The sequence below is a fragment of the Betta splendens genome, chromosome 11 (genome assembly GCF_900634795.4).
Source record: "Betta splendens chromosome 11, fBetSpl5.4, whole genome shotgun sequence".
Lineage (NCBI taxonomy): Eukaryota > Metazoa > Chordata > Actinopteri > Anabantiformes > Osphronemidae > Betta > Betta splendens.
In genome coordinates, this window is record NC_040891.2 from 3598335 (window position 1) to 3622790 (window position 24456).

Below are 24456 nucleotides of genomic sequence, written 5' to 3' on the forward strand. Positions count from 1 at the left end.
GACAAGCGCTGCCCGTGACATCAGTCACAGGAAGTGAATCTTTAGCGTTGACTAATTTCCATCGATTGCCTCCAGACAGGCTTAGCAGACGAGACCCATTCCCACACAGAGCCTGGCTGCTCTCATTTAAGTCTCCCCGCCTGCAGAAAACGCTCCACAATGAACGCAGTCAGCGCTTTTATCTTCTCCCCCACTCTTGCTTATTATCAAATAAATGCGTGGCATAGAGAGATACCCATTGACAGGACCGTGTATAATGACTCCTGGCTGTGTGAAATGGATTAATAAATAATGGCGGAGCAAGGGGAGAAAACGGCTTTGCCTAGTCCCACTACTTCTCAACAAGGCGGCGTCGAACAATCCCCACAACACTCAGCGGGATTGTGCCGGACCACATATAATGGAGCACCGCATGGAATTTAAAACACTTCCCTCCTTTTCAGTGTGCTGTGGAATGCGTCATAAATTAGAGGTGGGCTTCTTAAACTGCGAAGCAGAACGCTCCATAAAATCCACTACATGATGTTCTACTGAATTCTCCAAAGAGCCTCTTCCAAGAGACGCCGCTCCTGCGAGAATAGAAAGGTAAAAGCAGCCTATAAAAATGTCCAGGAGCAGAACTCCTCTGCAGCCCGTTCCCCCGTCTCTCGAGTGACGGAGCCGCGGCAGAAGGTAAATCAGGTTTCCTTTCGCCTCGGCTTTCGCGCTCTCGCGAGTACGCTGCCGGTTCGGGTGCGCGCACATCCTGCCGTTCTCATGTGCAAACTCAATGGAACACACAAACAGTGGCGCCTCCCAACTCCGTACAGGCTCCCGTCTCCGCCGTGCATCCCCATCTCACCCCTGTCAGTGACATATTGCTTAATTAACACCCTTGGCTTTGTGTATATTGACACCTTTTTTGAAATGCCAGCGAGTAAAAGTGTTTCTGCCGCCTGCTCCGCGCTGCCGGGGCTTAAACAGACTATAAAACCCAAACTGTGGCTGTGATAGTGAAGCGTGCTCCGGCTGCCACTGTACCCTTGTGCCAAAGTAATAAATCTGTCTGAGACACGGGGTGAAAAGGTCTCAATCTCCTTAACGCTAGATTAAGGAGCAGCTTGATCAAGGCATCTTAAGTGCTTCGTTTTGGAATCGGGATCAATAGCTGCTAAGAAGAATTGAGCCAGGAGCCTCGGTAGGTTGAGCTGATTGAATAGAGCCTAATGACTTGTCAAAAGCTCCGACATTGGAATGGCTTATACTGTATACCCTGTATATCCTGCTTCTCTTCCTTACTTTAGCGATTTATTTCTCTCTGAATTGCATAAAAAAAGGTCAATGCCTCTCCCAGCTCAGGTTCTCACTCTGGCGACAAACATGTTTTCAAACACAACCAGTGACACTCCGACCCTGACGTAGCGTGCGGAGGGTCAATCCAGACCTTTTGGAAAACCTGTGCTTGTTTTTCTTGGCTTCCAATAACTGTCCGACCAATTATGTCTATCAATGCCTCGCCCACCCTCAATCGCCATGATCCGACCAATCCCCACCCTGTCTCTGTGGTTTCAGGGTGAAACCCAGCTGAGGAGTGCCCAGAATTAACCAGGATTAGCCTTGGATTGTCGAGGATTACTCAGGCTGGAGAGGGATTAAGAATGATTGCCAGTTTGGGGTGGGGTGGGTGAGCGTGTATGTGTGTACTGTATGTGTGTTTGAGTTCATTGTGCACTTGGACACTGTGTCGATCATAACATGTGTTAAGTTGTGACACATACCGTATATGGTGAAAGGTGGCAAAAAGTCCAGTAAGGCTAAACAGGATCTAAACATTGGGTTTTGAAAGTGTCCTTTTTTCCACAGATATGATGTGCTTTAATATTAAATGCGTAAATTAAATAGAGCCTTTTCTCTACTCAGATACAGAGCTTCATTCAGAGGTAAAAGCTGGTAAAAGAGAGACAGCGAAAGGGAAAAGGTGCAACGGGTTACATCATTCCCGGTTGCTATGCAACTCAAACTGGATAATTTGCAATAGATGTAATTAGCGTTTCCTAGCTAACCCAGAATAATAAAGGGACAAGGGGGTTGTAAATAATCATAATCAAGAAAATTAGCCACTGCTCTGTTATTGCTGTAGTGAAATGGAGGCTGTTGGCACACAGCTGAAAAGACCACACCGTTTCTGAACATTAAAGGAGCTTTTGGATACAGAGTTTAATAAAAAATAGCAACAGCTACCGAGGTAATGTAATCTACGATCATTGAGGGGAATCGATCTTTGTGACCTTATGTGATACATATTCTTGGATTGTATTTCCTGCATGTTTCTAGACTCTGCAATGTCAGGAGGAGCATGTTAGACTAATTATTTAACTAATTATTCATATAAAAATAAACCCTGATGTATTAAAAATGTTAGTGAATTGTGTTAAATTTATAAATTGATAAAAAAAAGTATTGAAGGGACACTGCAAAATGCATTTATACAACTATTATTGCACAGGCTTTAACATTCATTGCTTTTAATGTTATATAGCTGACTATGTACAAACTCCCCCCGGTGATGAGAACAATATCAGGTTAGGAGCTCCTCATCTTTAAGAATTGCTAGGTCTCTGAAGGATCCAAACTGCGACACATATCATGCCTTTATTCGTGCGGCATGCAGACAAGGACACGATGACATGTTTGATAGTTCTTTGTCTGCATTTGTATCCTCAGGACAGATCAACATGCTGACTAAGCTTTCAATGAATGCTCCAGCTGTCAGTCATTAACCCCTCACTGTCCCACTGCTGAATGCTTTGCTTTGTTGAGGGCAGACACTAAATTGTCCCCTACAGATTATCACCTAGTCCTTTCTGACCTGTTGCTCCTGAGAAAGTAACAGGACCTGTATGTTTTTATATAGTCATACACGATGTAACCATTCAGTTCAAACATAATGGTACTATGTGATCAGGCCATTGGGACGATCAAACATAAATTCTCCCCTTCAGCTTGAATAAGAGAAAAGTGTTAGAGTTCTGCGTGCAGACAGATTTGTGTGTGCACAGGCCATTAGCCAACCACTGGACCGTCTATTCCCTGACTCAGTGAAAGCAGCAGCGGGTCGTGGTCAAACCCAGTCACCGTTTATGTATAATATACAGCAGTGGAGCTGAATGTGGTGTGGCAGGTTCCCTGTAGAAAGGCAGGATGTGAGGATGGCTTCAGTTATCGTCCCCTGTTCGTCTGCAGGAGGCTGCATTAGCAGAAAGGCAGCAGATGAAAGCAGAGGGAGCAGGTGTCTCCTCTTTCAGCCTTTCTGACAAGTTAATGTAAAAACTTAGGCAACGGTGGACGTCTACTGACCTGCAGGCTTCACTCCAGCCAAAAGCTGACACCAGAGGACTTCCCCTGTAGTTTGCTTCATATACTTCATATACTGACCATTTTTGGTTGTTTGCTAATGAGGATGCCTGGTCCTTAATAGCTCCATTGGATGATTTGGCCCAGGCTTGAGCATATTAACAATAATAAAGGTTTTGCTCAAATGTGCTTGCTGTCAAATGCTGCCATTGCATATATGTCTACACTTTCAGCATCTGGTTGCTCCTTCTACTAATGTTGTAGGTTGCTAGCACCATAGAATTATTCTATCAATTCAACAGACGGAGTAGTGCTTATTTTATTTTCTTGCCAGACAACACAAGTTATGTGACGAGGATGGTTTTTAAACTATGCTCCAAAAATGACCCAATTTTTGTAATGGAGGAGTATTTATGGAGGATATCTACATCACACAGCATCATTTTAGGCCCAGGGCACCTACTGTACAGTAGGAAATGTTATTACAGTACAGTACTGTACAGATATAACATTTCCTACTGTACTTACTGTACAGTAGGAAATGTTATATCTGCTGAAATATTATTTCAGCAGAGTTTACAGTATGAGAACTATTACTTTTTGCAGCACAGATCTTGATGTAAGCAGCTGTAAGGAACCTGCAGTACATGATTTATAATTTGCCTATTAGTTATTGGTTCATGAGACACTAATTAGTCTCCTATGTTCTGTCAATCACAACTCTCAAACTGGGATGTAGGACTTGTAGTAGCTAAAACTCACCATCACATTTTCATGTATAGTATTTTCCAAATAAAAATGTTCTTGTCAGCCTTTAAAATGTCATTTTGATCTTATTATAACACTGCAATGTATCAGCAGGTGAAGGAACAGCAGTTGTGGTATAATTGTGACTGTGGTAGTTGTTCAGAAGCTCAAATTCACACACACACACACACACACACACACACACACACACACACACACACACACACACACACACACACACACACACACACACACACACAAACACACACACACACACTGCTAATCACAGCTTGGTACAGGTACTGAGGCGTTGGGACTACTGGTGATTGAGCCTCCCTGGTGGATTGGAAGCAGGAATCTGACAGACTCAGATAAAAGGCTGTTTGGAGTTGCCTGCAGCATCAAACAGCCTCAGCCGCCTCCCCTCCTCCCCACCCTCCCTATCCCCACCACCACCTCCCCTTTCTTCAATTCTCCCTCCTTTGGTTTACTCTGTTGCCATGGCTACGCCCAGCCAGAGCCGTCATGTTGTGGAGGAACCTGTCAGGGTGCCGCTCTCAGATCACCTGATGCAGGTCGCCTCCCCCGGTGGCCCGTTTCACACGCCGTCATCGTTCAATTTTGGCTTTGATTAAGTCTGTGCTCCGTAGCGTGCGGTGGCTGAGGAGTGCAGTCAGTCTAATACTTTGCCGAATGTCGAGTTTGTTCAATTTTGCCAGCCTGGTGTTTTGAAAAGCAGCTTCTGAATACCAGAAAAAAAACATAAATTTCCCCCATCCAGTCCACGTGTCTGTGAAGAGAGCATGATTTGAGTGCAGGATGAGATGAAATTACCTGTTAGGAGTTATGTAGAGGGGATGAGTGTGTGGATGAGTGAGAATAGTAGCAGGTAGGATACAAGACTGATTTGAAACCCACTTAAAGCTGAATTCCCCTGTAAACATTTTGCGGGAAAGCCATTACCTGCTGTTCTGGATGCTGTGCCTTTCATAATACACTGCAACAACAAAGAGCTGTCACCTCTTTTAGCTGGCCATCCAGCTGCAGTCATGCGACTCTGCATGCTGCAAGAGTCGGGGAGGAGGTGGGTCACATATTCTGCTATGTGTTATGCTGAAGGGTGAAATGTAAGCTGCCCCCTGTGGAACACAGATTTGCATCGCCCACTGTTTGTTTCTGATACTTGCTCGTCTTCTCTGTGCATGAATGAAAGTGGGAGAGGAAGGAAGAAGGGGTATTGAGGTGTGAGGATGTAAGTTGTGTAAGGTGTTGAGACAGAATGAATGTAGAGAGAGAGGAGGAATGGGCAATGTCGTGATCAAGAGACACTGGGACGCGGAGAGGGAGATGAATGGGATGGAGAGCAGGAAAATTGGACAGGAGGCGGGGAGTGAATGAAGATAGAGAACGGCTCGAGATATCAGGAGACAGAGATTGTGAGCTATGCACAGGTAATAAACAAGGCAGAAATAGACAGATATCTCTACAGAGGCAAAAAAAAGTGTACAAGGTGCAGGTTGAGGAGAATGGTTGATCCCACAAAGATAAGAAGGGCAGAAAAGGGAAAAGGAAGGGAAGCTGGAGAGACAGGGGCACAGGAAAATGTTGGTTGAACAGCCTGTGCTTAGATTACGTTGGCCAGCTGAGATGATGGGTATCCCTGCTGAGCTCTCCTTTGGGCAGACTTAGATTTCATCAGCTCACCCCAGGTTTGCACAGGCTGCAAGTACTTCTGCAGAGGCCTGGATAAAGTCAACACTTAAATAGAGGACTGAGGGGACTTATTGTATACCCCCACATCCCAAAACTCTTGCAGGAACACGTGTGTCATAAGAAGACTTGCCACAGTATTTTGTTTCCTTCTATCTTATGCCTTTCACATCTTCTCCTGTCAAATCCCGCCTCCCCCTCCTTCCCCGTCTCTGTCAGAGGCTCAGGCTCTCATATTTGGAAGCCTGCAATCGATATGGGCTGTCTGTGATTGGGTTGCCTCGCGTGATTCATTTCTGTAACCTTGGTGATGGTTTGATGTGGAGGCTGCACCCATGTCCATATTATGACTCAGTGAATGCGTGTGGAGAGAAGAGGCTGGTCAGGGGAGGTATTGATTGGTCCTTCATTCCCCCTGCCTTTTTTCTCTCTCCCCTCCATCTCCCTCAGCCTTTATCTGTTTTTTTTCTGATAGTTTGGCCATAATTGACATGGCTTTGTGCTCTTCAGGAGCAATCATTTAAACATACATGCTTTCTTGGGTGTTAATATTTATCTTTTTTTGTTTTTTTCTCCCCCTTTCTCCCTTCTTTCTATTTTTCTCCCCCTATCTCTTTTCTTTGTTCTTTCTTGTTACAGAACTCAATCAGGCACAATCTGTCCCTTCACAGTCGCTTCATCCGGGTGCAAAATGAAGGAACTGGGAAAAGTTCCTGGTGGATGCTCAACCCAGAAGGTGGGAAAATGGGCAAGGGACCCAGGCGACGTGCAGCTTCAGACAACGGCACTCGATACCTAAAGACGAAGGGCCGCATCAGCAGGAAGAGAGCTGGACCCATGGGCCTTGGACGGGGACAAGGTCAGGGAGCGGGTCCCGTGCTGCAGGGCTCCCCAGAGCATGGAAGTCCAGCTGGGAAAGGAGGTGTTGTCATGGGGGGTGAGGAGTACGACACATGGACAGATCTCCATTCTCGCACCTCCTCCTCTGCCTCTACATTAAGTGGCCTGTCTCCAATTCTTGCTGAGGCCGAGCCTGATGAACCGGAGGAAGGTGGACTGTCCTGCTCAGCCTCTCCTCGACTGTACCCGAGCCCCACAAGCACCCGCTCTCCAGCCCTGGGCACTGGGGGCCATTGTCCATCTGTGGAGCTCCCTCAGCTGACTGATCTCACTGGGGCTATCAGTCTAGATGAGAGTGGTTACCCTCAGACTCCACAAATAAAATGCAATGGTTATCCCTATGTGCCTGGGCCCAAGACAGAGGGCTCGTACTGCGCACCCATGTATGGACAACCTACCATGGGTATACTCCGGCACCACACTCCCATGGAGACCATACAGGAGAACAAGCCAGTCAGCTTCCAGCGCCCAATGAGGGGCTACTCACAGAACAATGCCCTGCAGAGTTTACTTACTGGAGGTCCTTCATACTGCAACAAAGACACAGTACTGGGCCAGGGACGGGAAACACACACATTATTGACACAGGGAACAAATGCTGTTCCCAGTCAACACAACCACAATCAGAATCGCAACCACAATCATAACCACAATCACAGCCAAGAGCACGCTCACAATCTCAGTCTACACAATGGCCACAGCTCAGGTCATGACCAGAACACAACCCACCATCAAAACCATAATCAGGGTCACAAACACCAAGCCAGCCTAGATTACAACCACAGCCACAAACCCCACCCAGCCCATGACTATGGTGCAAGTCACGAACATGGCCAGAGTAACAAAGTAAACCCCAGCCACGATCACAATCCTCGCGCCAGCCAGAGTCACATGCACAGTCACAATCCCCACAACCCTATGCATAGTGGGCCCCATCCTCAAGCCCTTTCTCCTCGGGTTAGCTCTGACATCCTGCAGCCCTATAGCCTCAAAACCTCCAACCCCTACAGACCCCGTTCCCAACTCCCAACATCGCCATCTCTCCCACCCAACCCTGCTGGGGTCATGGATGTTCCCCAGGACCCTTGCCGCCTGGCATCCGCCCCTCACCCTCGTCACCAGTCTTACTCAGGAGCTCACCATCAGGGTATGACCGACTCCTGGCATGGCTACTACCACAACAATCACCATTCGGGAAATGCTGGTTACCAGGGACAGCAGCACTCCCAAAGTAGGATGGCTGCCAATCTGGAGATGGAGAATGTCTCTAATAGCCTAGACTGTGACGTAGATTCAATCCTGCTCAATGACTTTATGGACACAGAAAACGTGGACTTTAACTTTGACGGGTCTCTTTCCCAAGGTGTGAGCATGGGGATGGGCATGAGCTTAGGTGCATTTGCTTGCCCTCCTCCAGCGCACACTAACCAGAGCTGGGTGCCAGGGTGATTGCAGGCTCAAGGGTTTGACACAAGACCAGGTCAGAAAGCTCAACCACTGGGCCAGGCTGCTGGTGGGCTGTACCCTTGGACTGACTGACTGTGATTTCTCTGAGACTGTAAAACTAATTTTGTATTGTCATTTGGTTTCTTGGAGATGGCCACATCCTGATCTTTTTTCAACCTGTTTATAATGTCTTCTGTCTCCATAATGAACCTGCCCACAAAAACTTGTTTATGCCTTTCATTTTCTTGTGTTTTTTCATGTTTTCCTTCCAGTCTCATCCTGCCTGTTCAAATCTTTCAAGCACTTTACATCCACTCTTTCATACAGATGCAGTAACACAAAGACCAGCCAACGTCATGGTGTGTGTTAGCTTAACTTTAATGTATGCAATCTATTATGCCGGAGGAGGTGTTGTTTTTGACCCAAGACCATAATCAGACACCTGCATAAATAAGTTGTAATGTAAAGGTACTCTCAGATTAGGGGTTCATTCTAAAGAAGTAGAGGCTTAGAGGTTCATGTATAATGAATAGAAAAGGTTATTAAAATGAGAGGGAATAACAGCTGTTACCTTTGCAAGAACGTCTCCTATGGACAAGGAACACCTTTATCATTGGACAACCAGGGTTTAAATTTAGTTCTGGGGTTGTGGTTCTATGCCACAAATGTTACTTAGACTGGGTCTAAGGCTTTCTGAATGTCCAGGAACTACCCAAGCAAGGGATCCAGCAATGAACATCTCTGAGTGGACAAAAAGTTTTGAATTTTACAGAAAAATCCTACTTAAAAATCTCACTGCACTACTTTTTTTGGACATAACATGGAACACTTAAAACTGTTGGACTTCTGATCTTCTCATCTGGTTAATTTGCATAAACCTTTTTTGAAAATGTAAATCAGAAGGCGCATAAGGCACTTTTAACCCTGGGAAGGCTTCTAGACGTTAGCAGAGACCTACCTGGAACTTTCAAATGAAACACACCTTAAAGAGTAGGAGGGAACATAAGGGAAGTCTGGACTAATGTGACTGGAAGTCTGGCGTTGGAGACTGATAGGTGTTTCATGTTTGTTTCATTGGTTGAGTCATCCACTGAAAACACATCGACCCTGCTTCACTGAAATACAGTGTCTCTTCTTTAATCTCCAAAGTAATGCCAGAGTGATGCATCACCATTGCAAATCCAATGCGCACTGTGTGTTTTTTCAGCCGCCCCATCTCCCCCCTCTTCAACTCTGGACACTGGCTTAATGTGTTTTGGTAAAAGTGATGATTAAAGTCACTCTGCACTAAATGGGGGAGGGATTGAAAGGAGGAGGGGGCATTGGGGAGAGCTGATAGGAGAGGAGAAATGCAAATATTCCCTCTGTGTGTCTTCTTCTCCATTTCGTGGATTTATGTAGCTTTCCCCATAATGAAATAAGCAACGATCAGAGCCTGCTCTACATCCCACGGAGCTCTCTGATTGGCCTGCACCGGCTGCCTCAGTGTGGCTCCTTCACCGGCTGACCCCAGAACAGCTTAGTGAGCAGCTGTGGTCATGCCAGGATGTTGATGGAGAGGCTGTCCTCAGACCCCAGACAACCTTGTCTAATTCACTAACACCTAGGTTCGAGCCCACTATGTGCTTTTACTCCTGTGAATTGCACACTGATGAACAGCGTCAGCAGATTACTATTTGGTGCTATCTCCTCTTCCCAGGCTTTCTCCTATCATGCCGCCCCATCCTGAGGTTACTCGGAGGGTAAACAAGAGTAATTAACCGCCAAACAAGATGGATGATTTATGCAAGTGTGTGTATTCGCTCATCTGCACAAAGTCATAATTCGTACCATCCCTACCAAGCACAAGGAGGGTGATTTTTGAGAGTTGGTGCCCAGCAGCACACCTGGCAAGCGCCGCGCTTGCATTGTCCTTCGAGTCCTTCAAGCATCCCCTTTACGACCGTTCCCGTTGTGTCCTGGCCATAGCTTTACTTTGCTGTTGTCTTTTCTCGTGCTCGTTCTGTGATCGTGTCAGTTGTCCTTCCTGTTTTGATGCAGCGTGGATAGAAGATTTCATGTGCATTATATTTTCTTTGTTCCCAGAGGGAAAACAGACAAAAGTGGTAATCGCAAACCCATGTCCCAGCAAGAGGGAATAGGAACAAGAGAGAAGAAAGGCAGATAGATAAAGTGAGGGACCAAAGGGGAGCGAGGTAACTACATGAGCAGGCAGGATCTGTGAGACTGAAGAGAGATTTTCCAGCTCGGTAACTTTTTGCAGAATTGGCTGTTTCAATCAGGCCAAATGTCAAGAGCTACTCAGTCAGCCAGCAAGCTTTGACCAGAAAGCCCATTCTCCCTCCTGATCAAGGACAATGACAGGTATTTCAATACTCCTTTCTTTTGCTTTCTTCATTTCTTTTCATAACTAAAAATGGCCCATTGTAATTTGTCCTCTGGCAGTTGTGTCAAGCTTCTTGCCAATGTGCAAGTGTGTGTGTGTAGCACAGTGGCATACAAGGGCCGATTAAGAAAATACTGTTGAGGACTAACTGGCCCTGGTATTGTATGCCGAGCAGAGTGCTGCATACATAATATATACATTTATATTTATTGGTTGGGGAGATGGCGCTCAGGCCCTTCACTGCTTTATCTTCTTGATGACAAAGAGGCAAAATGCTATTTCAGTTTGACTACATTTTATTCTGTACATAATCTATATTAAGAAAATTGTATTATAATTTTTTGCAAATATCATTTTCTTTTCTAAAATGATGTATCTGCTCATCTGGTGACCGTAAAATAAAAACAAATAAGAGGAACATTTTCTGTGTTTTTCTGTTATTACTGCCTTGTGTATGACTCTACGCAAATAATTTGTGGTTAGTTAATGAATGTAACATTTGATCAGGTCTTTTAGAAACATCCATGTTAGAGTTTAAAAAACATAATTTAGAATTTAATCTGTGCAACATCTGACATTTTTTGTGCACAGATCTTGGAAAACAACAAACAACGCAATACAAAGAGGAAGTGAAACAGAGGTGAAACTCCTCTTCCGTGACAGACAGATGTTCAGAACATACAGTATGTCTAGATGAATAATTATAATAAACAAAGAGTAAAAGTCTGTACTGTATATAGCAACACATGGAACGGGATCATAAAAGGCGTCAAATCTGTAACTTTGCCTGCAATTGATTTGTTATATACAGTACATCTAATGATCAACTTGACCACAACCTTATTTTTGTTTTATTATTTAGTCTAACCCTAGTTTTATTTTGTAATACATGTATACATCCTTTATTATCTATTTTGGTCACTGAGTACAGTTACTCAATTCTTGCGTTTTATTGATTTTGAGGTACAATATTTTGTGTTTCATGCTACTTTTACTGTTCTTCAATTCAGAACTAAATGTTGTACCTTTCCTTCAATTTCATTATTACATTTCAGTTGCTTCTTATTTTGCTGTTTGATCACATTTCTGAACATTTCTAACTTAACAGAATCCTTTTTCAGGTGTGTGCTGACCAAATCAATAATTTTTCCTAATGAAAATGGTACATCTGCTTGTCGTAGACATAATAGAAGGAAGACAATGAAAGATTTGAGTCGAAGAACTGGAAAAATTATAGGTCAGAATAGACTTTAACAAGAACATTCTTATCCTTTTACATATAGCAGCTCACACACTGTGGTAGTAATTATTAGAAGTGTGCTAACGATGACCCAAATCAGGCAAATATCCAAGACATACAGTATGGCCGCTGTTCCGATGACTGGTGGACCAGTCAAAGCACCTTGATTAATATATGAATGTAATGTTAACTCGATAATTATACCTGTATACTATTTGTAACTATGTGATTTTGCATTATGCAGAGTGTTTATGGCTGCATATGTTTGTGCACGTGGACAAGGTCGTGTGTGTTCAGATACTGTTTGTGTGTTTGAGAGCACGTGTGTATTTATCCTAGTATGCATGATGAAGGGTTTTAACACACCAGTATATCATCTCAGTGTGTGTCTGTGCACATGTGTGTGTGTGTATTGTCTGTGTGAGTCTTTCAGTGTGTGCCCGTGTCTAGCGCCTGTGTGATAAGGCTCGTTAGCAACTCGATGCCGTGCCACAGCTGTGTCTGTCCCAGTGGAGGCCTCCTCACTGTGGGACTGACTGCATCTGCACCTCCATACTGTGCCACACACACACACACACACACACACACACACACACACACACACACACACACACACACACACACACACACACACACACACACGTATCCCTCACCTTTGTTGTTGTGTGTGACGAGAGCCTTCAGAGGGAAAGTTAAAGCATTAGTTACTTAGCAGCAGCTCACCTGGCAACATGGCTGATCCATGTACACCTGGGAAGACATGCTAGACACCCCCCCCCCCACACACACGCGCACACATGCTCGCATGCACGTATGCACGCACACACACGCGCACACATCCATTGTCAGAAGCCGGTAACAGCTCTCAATCATCCCCACCTCATGCCATTTTATAAAATATGCTAGTTAGTTCATCTGGTATAGAGAGGAAGGTTATTGTGAGACAGAATGCATAATAAGGACAGGCTCCTGCTGCACTCAATGCAAATGTGAAGCCTGACGTGTCAGGGCTGTGATGGATCTGTTCTGACAGACACAGTGACAGGCCGGTGACAGCAACTTTAAAAACCTACACTCCTTCACTCCCTCGCTCTCTCCCTCCTCATATATATTTACAACAGGAGCATCTTAATGCACTTTTCCTCCCTAATCTCTCATGTTCCTATGCAGCTAGTTCAGAGACGTCCCCATATTTCACAGGATATGGAATTTTTGTGATCTGACAAAGGTTGTGGGCTGATATGCAAGCTCTGCACTGGTGTATGATATCTGCATAAACTGTTGGCTGCTGCATAATGCGCAGGGTTTGTCAGTAAATATTAGAGAGAGACGCTGAGGTTCCTCATTCAAACCCAACGCTCTACACTCTACACTAATCTAGTCTTATTTGCAATTGCATTTCTTTGGTGTAATTTTATAAGTAAACAACAAGTACCCTCATGTTAAAACTGATGCATAATATGATAACGTTTAGCAAAATTTTGCATCCAATTTTTTTAACCTAGTGTTTGTCTTTTGCCTTTTTTGTTGGCTGGTAAATTCGTGCCTCTTTGCAGGGAGAGATTATAAAACCACATTTTTCTCTGTGGACAGATTTCATACACATTTTCCCTCTAAAAGCAGCGGCCACCGTTCTTTTCACCCTCTGGTTCTGCAGGCGGTGATGTTACCTTTCACGACAACCTGAGGGCGTTACTGTAAATCAGTGGATGTCCACACATGGACGGCCCAAGTTACTGTAGAAATCCTGGCTCCGAATTCATTGTGAGATCATTTCCAGGCATTAACATGCTACATTTGGTTATTACAGTTCTGTTAAGATATAATTTTCCATACATACGCTATTTTAAAAATACTATAGAATAAACAAATGATTCCAATTTTGCAGTTGACTTTTGGGTCATTTTGTGGCTAGCACGTTTTCTGACTGGCTTAAGGCTAAGCAACGGCCTACAGCATTAGTTATCAGCTATTAGTTAGCATCACTATGAGCACATTGATAGCTTAGAGTGCTGGCACCACATAATGTGTGGAAACATTGTTATCCACATTAAAAGAAAGTGGTTGCCGTTGCCACAAAGATGTATGAAGACGAATGTTGCTATAGTTACCTACAATTAATGCTGTATATCTTACGCACTGATTTATTATACTTTTCAAAACATGCTTTTGCTGTTCGTTAAATGCGCTCTTAATGGACAGCTGCTAACCAATCAGAAAGGAGTTTTTTAAATGACCACTGCATTAAAGCTTCTTAGGGTCCAACTTTAATGAAGCAGCCAAATCTGACAGTGTTTCCGCATTTGATGTTTTGAAGACTGATCCGCAAACGACAGAATACGTTAAAGTCAGCGGAGATGCTGTACAATAATGTGTCACGATCCCGTTTCCGTGGCACCCTGGCCCCACACGGTTTCCATAGGGAAGGCTGACGGGACTTCCTGCTGGCTCACTGCTGCCGTTTAGTACAGCAGAGCCTCCCCAGGGATTCAGCTGATGGCGAACATCAAAGCAGCGCCTAGCATATTAGAACGGCGAGATGTGGGTGGAGGTCATCTCCAATGAATTCCACCTCATATATGGGACAAATGCCTTTAGCGCGTTGCATGAATGCTCATTATCAATTCATGGAGCCACTGAACACTCCCTGTTTCTCTTCAAACTGCTTTTTTTTCTCCTCTTTAAAAGGGAGCGGAGTTTTTTTATTTTTTTATTTTTGTCTTTTTTGAGCACGAATTTCGACAATTCAAACTTCCGCTCAATGACAAGCTACGAGTCCCACGCTGGAAAAAGGTCCCATGTGTTTGAAGCATCTAGGCCGCTCCATCTTTTTGATCAGCAGCTCGGCTGTGAATTCTGCAGATCAGAAAGTGGATCAGAGGCTCCCTGGGGACCGCCATTTATGCCTGCCACCAGCAGAGGATAGAGAACGTAATTAAGAGTTTGTTAAGATGCCCAAATTCCTTCTCATTTCCACCCGCCTCCCTCCACCCGCCTCCCATTCCTCCTCCTCCTGCTCCCAGTAGCTCTGATCTCGCCACAGATTAAACCTCTCATTCCCCGAGAAGACAGAGCCATGGAGGGGAGCCGCATCTCCAGCCACACATCCTGATTATCTTAAAGAGTAATTAGTGAGTGTGGCAATTCCAGAGACGCGTTGTGCGTTGTGTCGACATGATGGAGATGGATTATTCTGGCTGGGGTGTACACAGGCCCCTCTGAAAGACACAAGAAAGAATCCTGCATGTGTTGCATGCATGTTGCTGTAATTATTAGTGTCAGTCATTCTTTATCTGTTTTTATGCTGTTCATTACCACTGCTGTTCATGTATGTGTATGTATCCATGTCAATCAGTCAGCGAGCAGCTTCAAACTACAAGGCAACAATTATCGCCACAACAACGCGGCTGGATTTACCGTGTGATGGTGAATGCTAATTGATCTGAAAATGCATTGTTTTGTCTTTGGAGGGGGACTTTGTTTACATTGAAATGTGTCTGGTTCCGTATCCGTGAGGATGGATTTCATACTTTATTCATGTAACCCTTCTTATCCAGAGGAAAACAAGAGCCACAGGAAATTAGCACAACGCACATGGAGTGGACATGTCTTCTATCATCACTTCCTGAATGTCATTATTTCAGGCTACACTTAGTTTGGCAATGTGAAAAAGAGAGCAGTTTATTTTAATCAGAGAGAAAAGGAAAGTGTTGGACGGTTGTAGCCATTTCACCTAAAGTAAAGACAGCTGTGTTGAGAACCAAGTCTGCTAAAGGTCTGTGCAACTGTATCTGCTGGCTCTTTTGCTTTAGTCCACTATATGTTATGTAGCTTCTGTGGCTCCTGCTGCTGATTTTAGTCTATTTATGCTGTTTCCTCTTCCTCTTCTTCTCCCGCCATAATTAAGTTAACTTGTTTTGTCTCTTCCTCATGAGCAGTGTCTTCATCTGCAGCCGCTCAGCTGTCGCCCGACTGCGTGTCCTGCTCCTCAGATCACCTTCCAGCTGTTCTGTGTCACTGACCCGCTTGCTACAATACCTGCGTGTTTTGGATTTGGACCACGCCCTGACTTCACAGTAGACCACAGTACTGTCGGAGTCCACATTTACTAGAAGCTGATCATCTTGGTCTCAGAATCACTCGAATCCATTTTCCTGACACTACACCTGTGTAATAAATGTGTCTAACGTCCAACCGTGAATCTCCTCTCCTCTCCTGTTACCATCAGAACCACACGACCGATGCTTCATTGAGTTACGAGAAACGCAGTGAATATGAATGAAATATGTTCATGTGTACGGAGACAATACTGCTTTTCATAGGATGATAATAATAACCATGTGTGAAGGTTTACCTTTAGAAAAAGGTTTATTGGCTCATTGTTAACATTTATTATGGAATTATATAACTATTCTGTATGTTTGTTATTGAGCTCACAGTGGGTGCTTGAGTTTTATTGAAGTGCTTTATATTATGAAATGGCTCTAATACTTCGTCCTACATTACAATAACATCAATTGAATTCAATGAAAAACAGCACTTAATATACTTGATTAAAATAAGTCATGGTCCATGAACATATATCACTGAGATAGAAAATTAGCTGATATACGAAGATTACAATGTGTGATGGTGACACCTTGTCTAGAATTCCATATACAGCAGGTCATTATTGTTTTAATTTATCATCACCTTCGGATTTTTATTTACCACAATAGCAGCGCTTATCAGTAGGGTTCCCCACTTTGGTCCAGTCACAAATATCTCAGCAAGTCTAGCTTGTTTCAGACGGCTCAGACCCAGCAGCAGGTTTTGGTGATTAGGAAGCACATAATATCATGGCTCTGAGACAGCTGACGCATCTGCCTCTCTGCAAATTCATATTGTTGTCTGGATGGTGCAGAACGATATGCAGCCATAGTGTGAGCACCGAAATGTATTGGCCAGCTATGAGTGCATCAATTCAGAACTTTTAGATTGCTCTTATTGTGAAAAGGCCAGTGTTTTATCATGATAACTCATTTCTGTATTAACATCCACGTACTGTAGATACACTCCATATAGTAGTTCATGGGGACTCATGTTTAATGTTTTGGTTGACTGTTTCATAGAACCTGTGTGAAGATCTTCACATCTAGTTTCGCTTTCCCTGCTTATTTGAACAGGTGATGTTACTTTGGTTGTGAGAGGGGCCATTAAAAGAGTTACAAATTATAATAATTGTTCTCCTGTTTCTGCTCCAGAGGAAACACAACTGGTGACATAAACAACCATGTAAGCAACCAAGTAAGTAATATTTTGTAAGTATTTGTAATTTTTTAGTAAGTATTTGGATCATTCAGAGTTGGCTAATACAATGCAAAACAGAATATGTCTTGAACGACAAAGAATAGATTTGATGAGACATGAAAAAACATTTCTGAACCAGAAGTTTGAAGTCTTATCTTCTTCATCTGAACTGTGCAGATCACAGAAATTGGTTATATTTTGTTATAGTTATAATTAAATAAAATGTAAAATTAACAATAATGACAAGAATACTACTAAAAAGCCAACATTACAAAAATACATTCACATTACTACTATTTATTTATTATTACTTTAAAATGAGGTGAACAAGCATACATATTTGTTTGTGTTTCTCTTTTCCTGTTGATTCCTGACATCTGAACACATCTGCCTCAACATCCAGCTGTTTTGGTGTGAATGTCTTGAACATGTTGGCCTGTAACACTGGCTGAATCGAGAGACTCCCCTTCCAGCCACTCTCTGCTGCCCCTGGGACTTTTTTTTTCCTTGTTCACTTCATGTCGAGAAGCCAAAACAAGCAGGAGAGAAAACAGATCAATGCAGCGTTATATCAGATGATGGAAAAGCCGCGAAGGAGGAGTGTTAGCAGAGAGAACCGAAGATCAAAGTGGGCAAATGAGTGACATCATCGCCTTCATCGTGCCGTGATTAAAACTCCACTTCAGAGGACACAGAGGAAAGCTGGGGAATGGAAGGCAGGGGGAACGCGTGATTGGATGGCAGACAGATTGCATCTATCACAGAGAAATGATCTACCTCAAAACGGTGCCCGCCTCCATACTCTGCTCTCTTTTTTAAAAGGGGGGCAATTCTCTGCACTTCCCAAGGTGTCAGCGGCGCTAACCTATCACAGCCGTCAGCTCTGGGTAGCTTTCTTACATTGAGTCGGGCGATAGACATCTCATTACACTTTCATGCTCTCTGCTGCTATCCGCTGTGGGTCCACCGGCTGGTGAAAGGGAGCTAAGCGCGGCCTCATTGATTCAGACGGGTCTTCTGCTCTGCATGCCCAGAGGCAGGCGCTCTGCTCCCCCCCACGTTAATTAATTTCCTGACACGTCAGTCTTTGTCACTCCCCGCAGTCACGGCTTCTGCTCCGCGTTCCGCGGCTGGGCTTCCATAAAACGGTCTGATGTTCGACATCAAAAAGGTCAGTCAGGGTTTGCCAAACGAGGCAGAGCTTGAGCCTCCGTGGCCGGGGCCGGAGCTGGCCTGAGATCAGCCGAGCCATCAGCCAGAGTACAGCCTCATCTGACAGTATCTCTCTGTGTCAGCATGGAACACTGGAGTCATTCTGCACTGGCCCTGCAGCAGGCCAGACATATGGTTGACATGCTTTGCCTGGGGTTATGCCTTGGGGCTGGCATCCCTTCTCTGTAGGCCTCCGCTCCCTGGAGAAGCAGGTGGTGCCAAATAACAGCTGCTGAATGCAGAACCCTTAATTTTGCTTCTCCTCAGCCTGGCCAGTACACCGAGTACTGCAGTGGCTTTATTATTATTATACTATATTTGTGTATTTTTATACTACTGAAATAATGTAGACAGCTGTTTTTGTCAGATACTTGTGTTCAGTGTGTTACTTTAGCTACACTAAAATTACATCACGGCTTTAGAAATAGCAATGTTCCTCAGAGAATGAACCCTAATGACTTCAATCAGCTGATTTTTAAAAATACAATTTTATACAATTTAGAGTCTTGGACTTGTTCACATTAACACACACACACACACTATACACTCCTGTGTAGGATTGTGGAACGTGTGAGTGTGTAGAATCTGACTCGTTATATAATATTAGTTAATTAAAAACACTGTACTTAAACACAAATGTTTAACTAATAAGAGAATGTGACTATATCACATTATTGAGTTGTGATTGGTCAAATGTTACTTCTTGATGACGAAATTAATCAAGACTTTAGTGTGTTAGTGTGTTTAGTGTGTTTCTCCACAGCAGATAACGTTTGGACTCAATGCTCGTAGCTTTGAGGTCATTCTTGACTTGAAGTTGTTCCAACAGGGACCTTCTCCTGTAGCCGATTGTAGATCCTGTCACTGTCACAAGTGTGTCGTTACAGTGAAACTCTGCTGACGCTGGGATCCCAGTGTTACCTGTCTGAGGACTCAGACCCAGTGACTGTGGCGATGGACAGATCAGGGAGCTTTTTTTCACCATACACACTGTGGCTGCTGATCTGTGTTATCTTCTTTGCTCATCTGTGCTGTTGACCTCACTCCAGACACAAATTACAATTCCGTCCCTCTGTGTGATATTGAACTTTTACTAATCTCTCTGTGCCCTCTAGGACCCTGCACCGATCTTCTGTATCTCACATGTCTCACTCACTCCATTCAACACCCCTTTACATCCATTTATATCCCTATACATATACTGTAGGCCAACTGTCACAATCCAGGGCTTTTAGCATGTAATTTCCTGTTTTACTTTGAAATATCTGGTTCTGTGTCACACCAGGTTTTGTGTTCTCTTTACTTCTGCTCATTAGTCCCCAGCTGTCACCAATCAGTAATCTAGTTCCCCAGTATTTAGCCAATAGCATTTGTATCGACCTCAGCCTGCACCACAAATCTGAATTTTGTATTAAACCCTTCATACTTACCTGTCTGCCTCCTGTGCTGTGCATGTGGTCATCTCGTGTCCTCTTGGTTGGCTCCAAATGTTTGTGTTTATCTGTATAATGTTCCTTCCAGATGAACATTACACAAACTTTACGCAAACAGTTTGACAGTGACAGTGTTTAAGATGCCATTTAAGGTGATGGTCTTGTACTTATTCAAGGTCCTCCTCATGTATTATATTATATCATGTTGTATGTTGTTCAGTCACCTTGTCATGTTGTACTGTTGCCATGTCATGTTGTATTTCATGTTGTATGTTGTACTGATACTGTACCATGTCATGTTGTATGTTGTACTGTTTGTACTTTTTCTTATGCTGAGATGCACCACCTGCTAACACCAGGTCAAATTCCTCATTCTGTAAAGTGCGCTCTACAGAACCTGGCAATCAAGCTTTTCTAAATTTGATTCTGATTCTGATGTGACCTGTGTGATCTCTTTACACCTTATAGTCAGTCTTGTTCTCTCTACTTTCAGTCCTGCTGTGTTAAAAGTAATTCAGCTGGCTGCATGACTTTTACCTATTGTATCTTAACCTCCCTGTTCAGACAGGTTGACTAACAGTAACATCCATCCATCCATTTTCTAAACCGCTTATTCCCTAATGCGGGGTCACGGGGGTGCTAGAGCCTAACCCAGCTGGCTACGGGCGAGAGGCAGGGTACACCCTGGACGAGTCGCCAGTCCATCGCAGGGCAACACATAGACAGACAACCATTCACACACACACTCACACCTACGGGCAATGGAGAGAGTACAATCAACCTAATGAACGTCTTTGGACTGTGGGAGGAAGCTGGAGAACCCGGAGAGAACCCACGCAAACACGGGGAGAACGTGCAAACTTCACACAGAAAGGCACCAGGGAATCGAACCCAGAACCTTCTTGCTGTGAGTGCTGAGTTCCTCTCAGTCTTGCTGGCTCTTGTTTAGATCCACATGGTAGAGACCAGGTTGTGTGGTTCAGGTCCAGAATCTGGTTCAGGTAAAGTTTCTTACCTACAAAACCTATTAATTACAGGTGAACTTCCCTGCTTTTCAATAAGGGTTGACCAAAACAACCTCGGGTAATATTTAAGAATGAAGAGACACTCAGATTGCTCACACAGACACAGATGCACACCCCCCCACACACACAAACAAACACATCAACACACACTACCACAAATTCTCTCACAAAGAACTAGTTAATCATATGTGAACCCATGCACTCTCAGATACATTTTCACACCCACACCATTCACTTGTTCTCATTCATGGGGGGGTTAGGTCTCTGGCCTGCTGCCCATGTGGCCCCAGGCAGGGACCGCAGCACCTCCTGAGCCTCGCTCACCCACTCCAACCCTGGAAAAGCAGGGGGCAGCGGCAACCCAGCTTGAATGTGAGTTTGTGGAACTAGAGTGCACCTTGAGGAGCACGACCGATGGCTGACGGTGTGACCCTCGGACAGTGTCCCCCCACCCTAAAAGTCTATTGTGCATTTAAATTGGATATTGATGTCACCACCAGAGCCAGTGGGTGAAGCCACAGCTGGCCTCACCCCCAGGCTCCAGAGAAAGAGCCCACCCTCGGTCATGAATGTATGTGTATGTGGCTAGGTATGAAGAACTTTGGAAGACCGCCAGTTCCCAGAGGGATCCAGCAGACAGAGCGATCAAAGTGAAGGCCAGGCACCCCCATAGGGACCCCCACCGCGGACACAGGGTACCCAGGTCTCCATGCCCAGGTGGATCCACCCCCTCTCAGCCTTACTGTTGCTGGGGCAGGTACAGAGGAAACCAGGAAGCACTAGTTGTAGTCTGTGAGCCCATACAGTAGCAAGTAATCCGCCAGTCTGTGTTGGAGGAGAAATCAGAGTGTCCTTTTATTCTTAAATACTACCTGACCTGGTTTTGGTCAAACCTCAATAAAAAATGGATGAAGTTTTCCTATAAAGACTAGTAATCTGTCATTTTTTCTACTGAAAGGGTGAAAAGCAGCTGTTTGGCGTGTAAAGCTCACTGAATTGAACTGAATAGTTGGTCTGAGGTTTACAAGACTGTAGCCTCCATGGACATGGCCTCAGTAAAAAAAATTGATAACAGAGATAGATAATAAGAATGGTTCTGTAACCGAAGGACCCAGAAAAACCTCCGCAGATATTAGAGTTAAACTTCAGTGTCAGAATGTGCTGTCCATCACTGTTTCAGCCCGAGGAGACAGGAGGATCAGTTGTTGAAAGCAAATCATCAAAAAGAAAACAAAAAGTGATATTGACAAGTCACAAAGCCTCTGAGAGAATGACGCTGGAGAGACAAAACCTGAACTTTTTGGGAAATAACAGCAGTTCTAAACAAAGCAAAACAGAGAATAGTAAACATGTCAGGACAAAAGGACACTAGAAAAAAAATAAATATTAAGAGAAGTTTACTCTAAATGCTTCTTTTGAACTAGAAAAATAATTTAATTTTAAGGTCTTAGCTAAGAATACTAAATACTCTGCCTCATGGTCCTGATCTAACACAACATACTTCAAAAATTCGCACATCATTCATAAAAGCTACCAATTTAAAGTTCATGTCCACAGTCATCAACAACTTCTACCGCATCAGGTGAACTCAGGCCACGAAGTCTCTCCACATGACTCCATGACTTTCCGAAGCCAATTTTAAGAAGCATTTCCATCTCGTCATAATATCACAGAACACAGATATTAGTGTTTGTACTTTGAACTTGACCTTCGCTTGTGCCAGGCGTGATGAAAACCCCATAAACTGAGTTTCCCCCCGGAGAGAAAACCCTTTTCTCGGAGCGCTGAACAAAACGACTGCTTCCATGTGGCTTCTCTTGATAAATTATGGCGCGCTTGAAGTTGTGCCACATTAAAAACAACCTGAGCGATATGTAGATGTAACAAACCAGGAGCCCGTGCCCTGCTCCAGGCCAAAGCAAACAGACTTTGTGTACGCAAACACCTTTACCGAGCGAGAGCGGGGCATTACCGGGCCACGGTGACCTGAAACAAACTGCCTCTCTCCACTTTTCTGTTCTGTCTCCTGGTTGTTCTGCAGCCACATTGCTACTAATTGAAAGTGCTGTGAAATATAGATGAACACAGGAAGCAAGCAGACTGTTCCTTCCTCTTTCCCCCTTGCATCCTCCATCTCATCTCTCATCCCTCTTTATCCTTTTATCTCTTTATCTGCCTCTCCTCCTGGGGTCAGATTGGCCTCTCTCTGTTTCCCTCTGTCACTCCTGCTACTGTAAGTGTGTCTCCCACCACCACACTGCTCTACAAATAGTTTAAGAGTGGAAGAGTCAGCACAACGCTTGCTCACGCGCACTCATTTACTCTTCAGCTTTTTCATCAATAGAAATAAATGGAAATAATGGGTTTTGAATTTATTTGAATTTATTCACTATCCAAACTGACTGTAAATAAAAGCAAATTAGAAGTGAAACCTAAAACATGTAAAAAAAAATACAGCAAAGCTATTGGGGTACACCACCATCACTAGGAGACGTGAGGAGATTCAGGTCAATACATTTAGGCACATATTGTCTGAAACCAGACACTGAAACAGCCAAAAGCAAGCTGAAACATAGTCTCATCACATTTAAAGGCAGCTTGTAGGTCACCATACATTTAATACCACATTATTTGTGTATTGTTAGTTACAGGACCATAGTTGGGCACGAACAAAGCTTCCGTCTTCCTCTGGATTTGTGGGGGTGAGCAGTTAGTTTGGAGAAATTAATAAATAAATTTTTTATTTTTTTAAAAAGTTTAGTTGGTTGCTTCCTCAAAGTCTCACTATACAGTGGGGTCAGCAGGACTCTGGTGAAGGGTCACAGACTCGAGAGCACCTGTGGTTGAAGGGGGAGCTGTGATTGATTGTAACACACACACCCACACACACACACACACACACACACACACACACACACACACACACACACACACACTGCAAGGAACTCAAGGTTACTAGGCCTGCAGGGGCTCACTCAGCTCCAAGAAAATGTCTCTGAGCGTCAGCACTTTAGCTTTATGGCTGCCTCACGCAGACACGGGCGGACACACACACACACACACACACACACACACACACACACACACACACACACACACACACACACACACACACACACACACACACACAAGCCTGCTAGTTGCTGTTGCGTGATCATTTGATATGGTTATCTGTATAAGCTAAGTTCTGTGTCTGTGACTGTGTGAGAGAAAAAATAAAAAGCTTGTTTGTGTGTTCATGCGCGAGTGTTTTGAGTTGATCCCACTGAAAGTCACCTCTGATAGCCATTATACACCCACACGCTAAAATATCCCTCAATTTCTCTTACCCCCTACCAGCTCACTCCCCCACAATGCACACTAAACAGACATGGTTTGTTGCTATGTTTCTCTGATTTGCTGGGGATTTCACAACAGCGCCACAGCCATATTAATAAGGTGGTGTATGTTCCAAGGAAGTCGCTGGTGGATCTTAAGCACAGCAGTGGATCCGCAACGTCGTTGTCAGGAACGCGTTCGGACCCTGAACGCGTTGATTGGGAAATCAGAAACGAGTCTGACCACCAATCAGTCCTGCACCAACTTCTGCGTCGTTACATCTCTGGGGCCCGAAGCAAAGGTGCAGCTCTTTGTGTGCGTGAGCAGATTTATGTATGCGCATGTTATCCTGCTTTCTGGGCTCGAGGTGTGAGGAAAGCGTCGCTGTGGCTCGCCTGCACGCAATTACGCAGGGAG

The 24456-nt window shown here is 44.2% G+C and overlaps 1 protein-coding gene and 1 long non-coding RNA gene across 2 annotated transcripts in view; both read left to right on the forward strand.

Annotated features, from left to right (window-relative positions):
* Positions 1-10940, forward strand: part of foxo6b (forkhead box O6 b) — a 32343-nt gene extending 21403 nt beyond the window's left edge. Inside the window, exon 2 of the mRNA XM_029166812.2 lies at positions 6430-10940. Coding sequence (XP_029022645.1) covers positions 6430-8139 — 1710 coding nt within the window. The 3' untranslated portion in view covers positions 8140-10940. The remainder of the gene's footprint in view (positions 1-6429) is intronic.
* A 1583-nt stretch (positions 10941-12523) lies between these two features.
* LOC129604831 (uncharacterized) lies at positions 12524-23925 on the forward strand. Its single transcript, XR_008696109.1, has 4 exons — positions 12524-15537; positions 15701-16927; positions 17006-17048; positions 17455-23925. It is a non-coding gene; the product is annotated as an uncharacterized LOC129604831 (long non-coding RNA).
* The last annotated feature ends 531 nt before the right edge of the window (positions 23926-24456 follow it).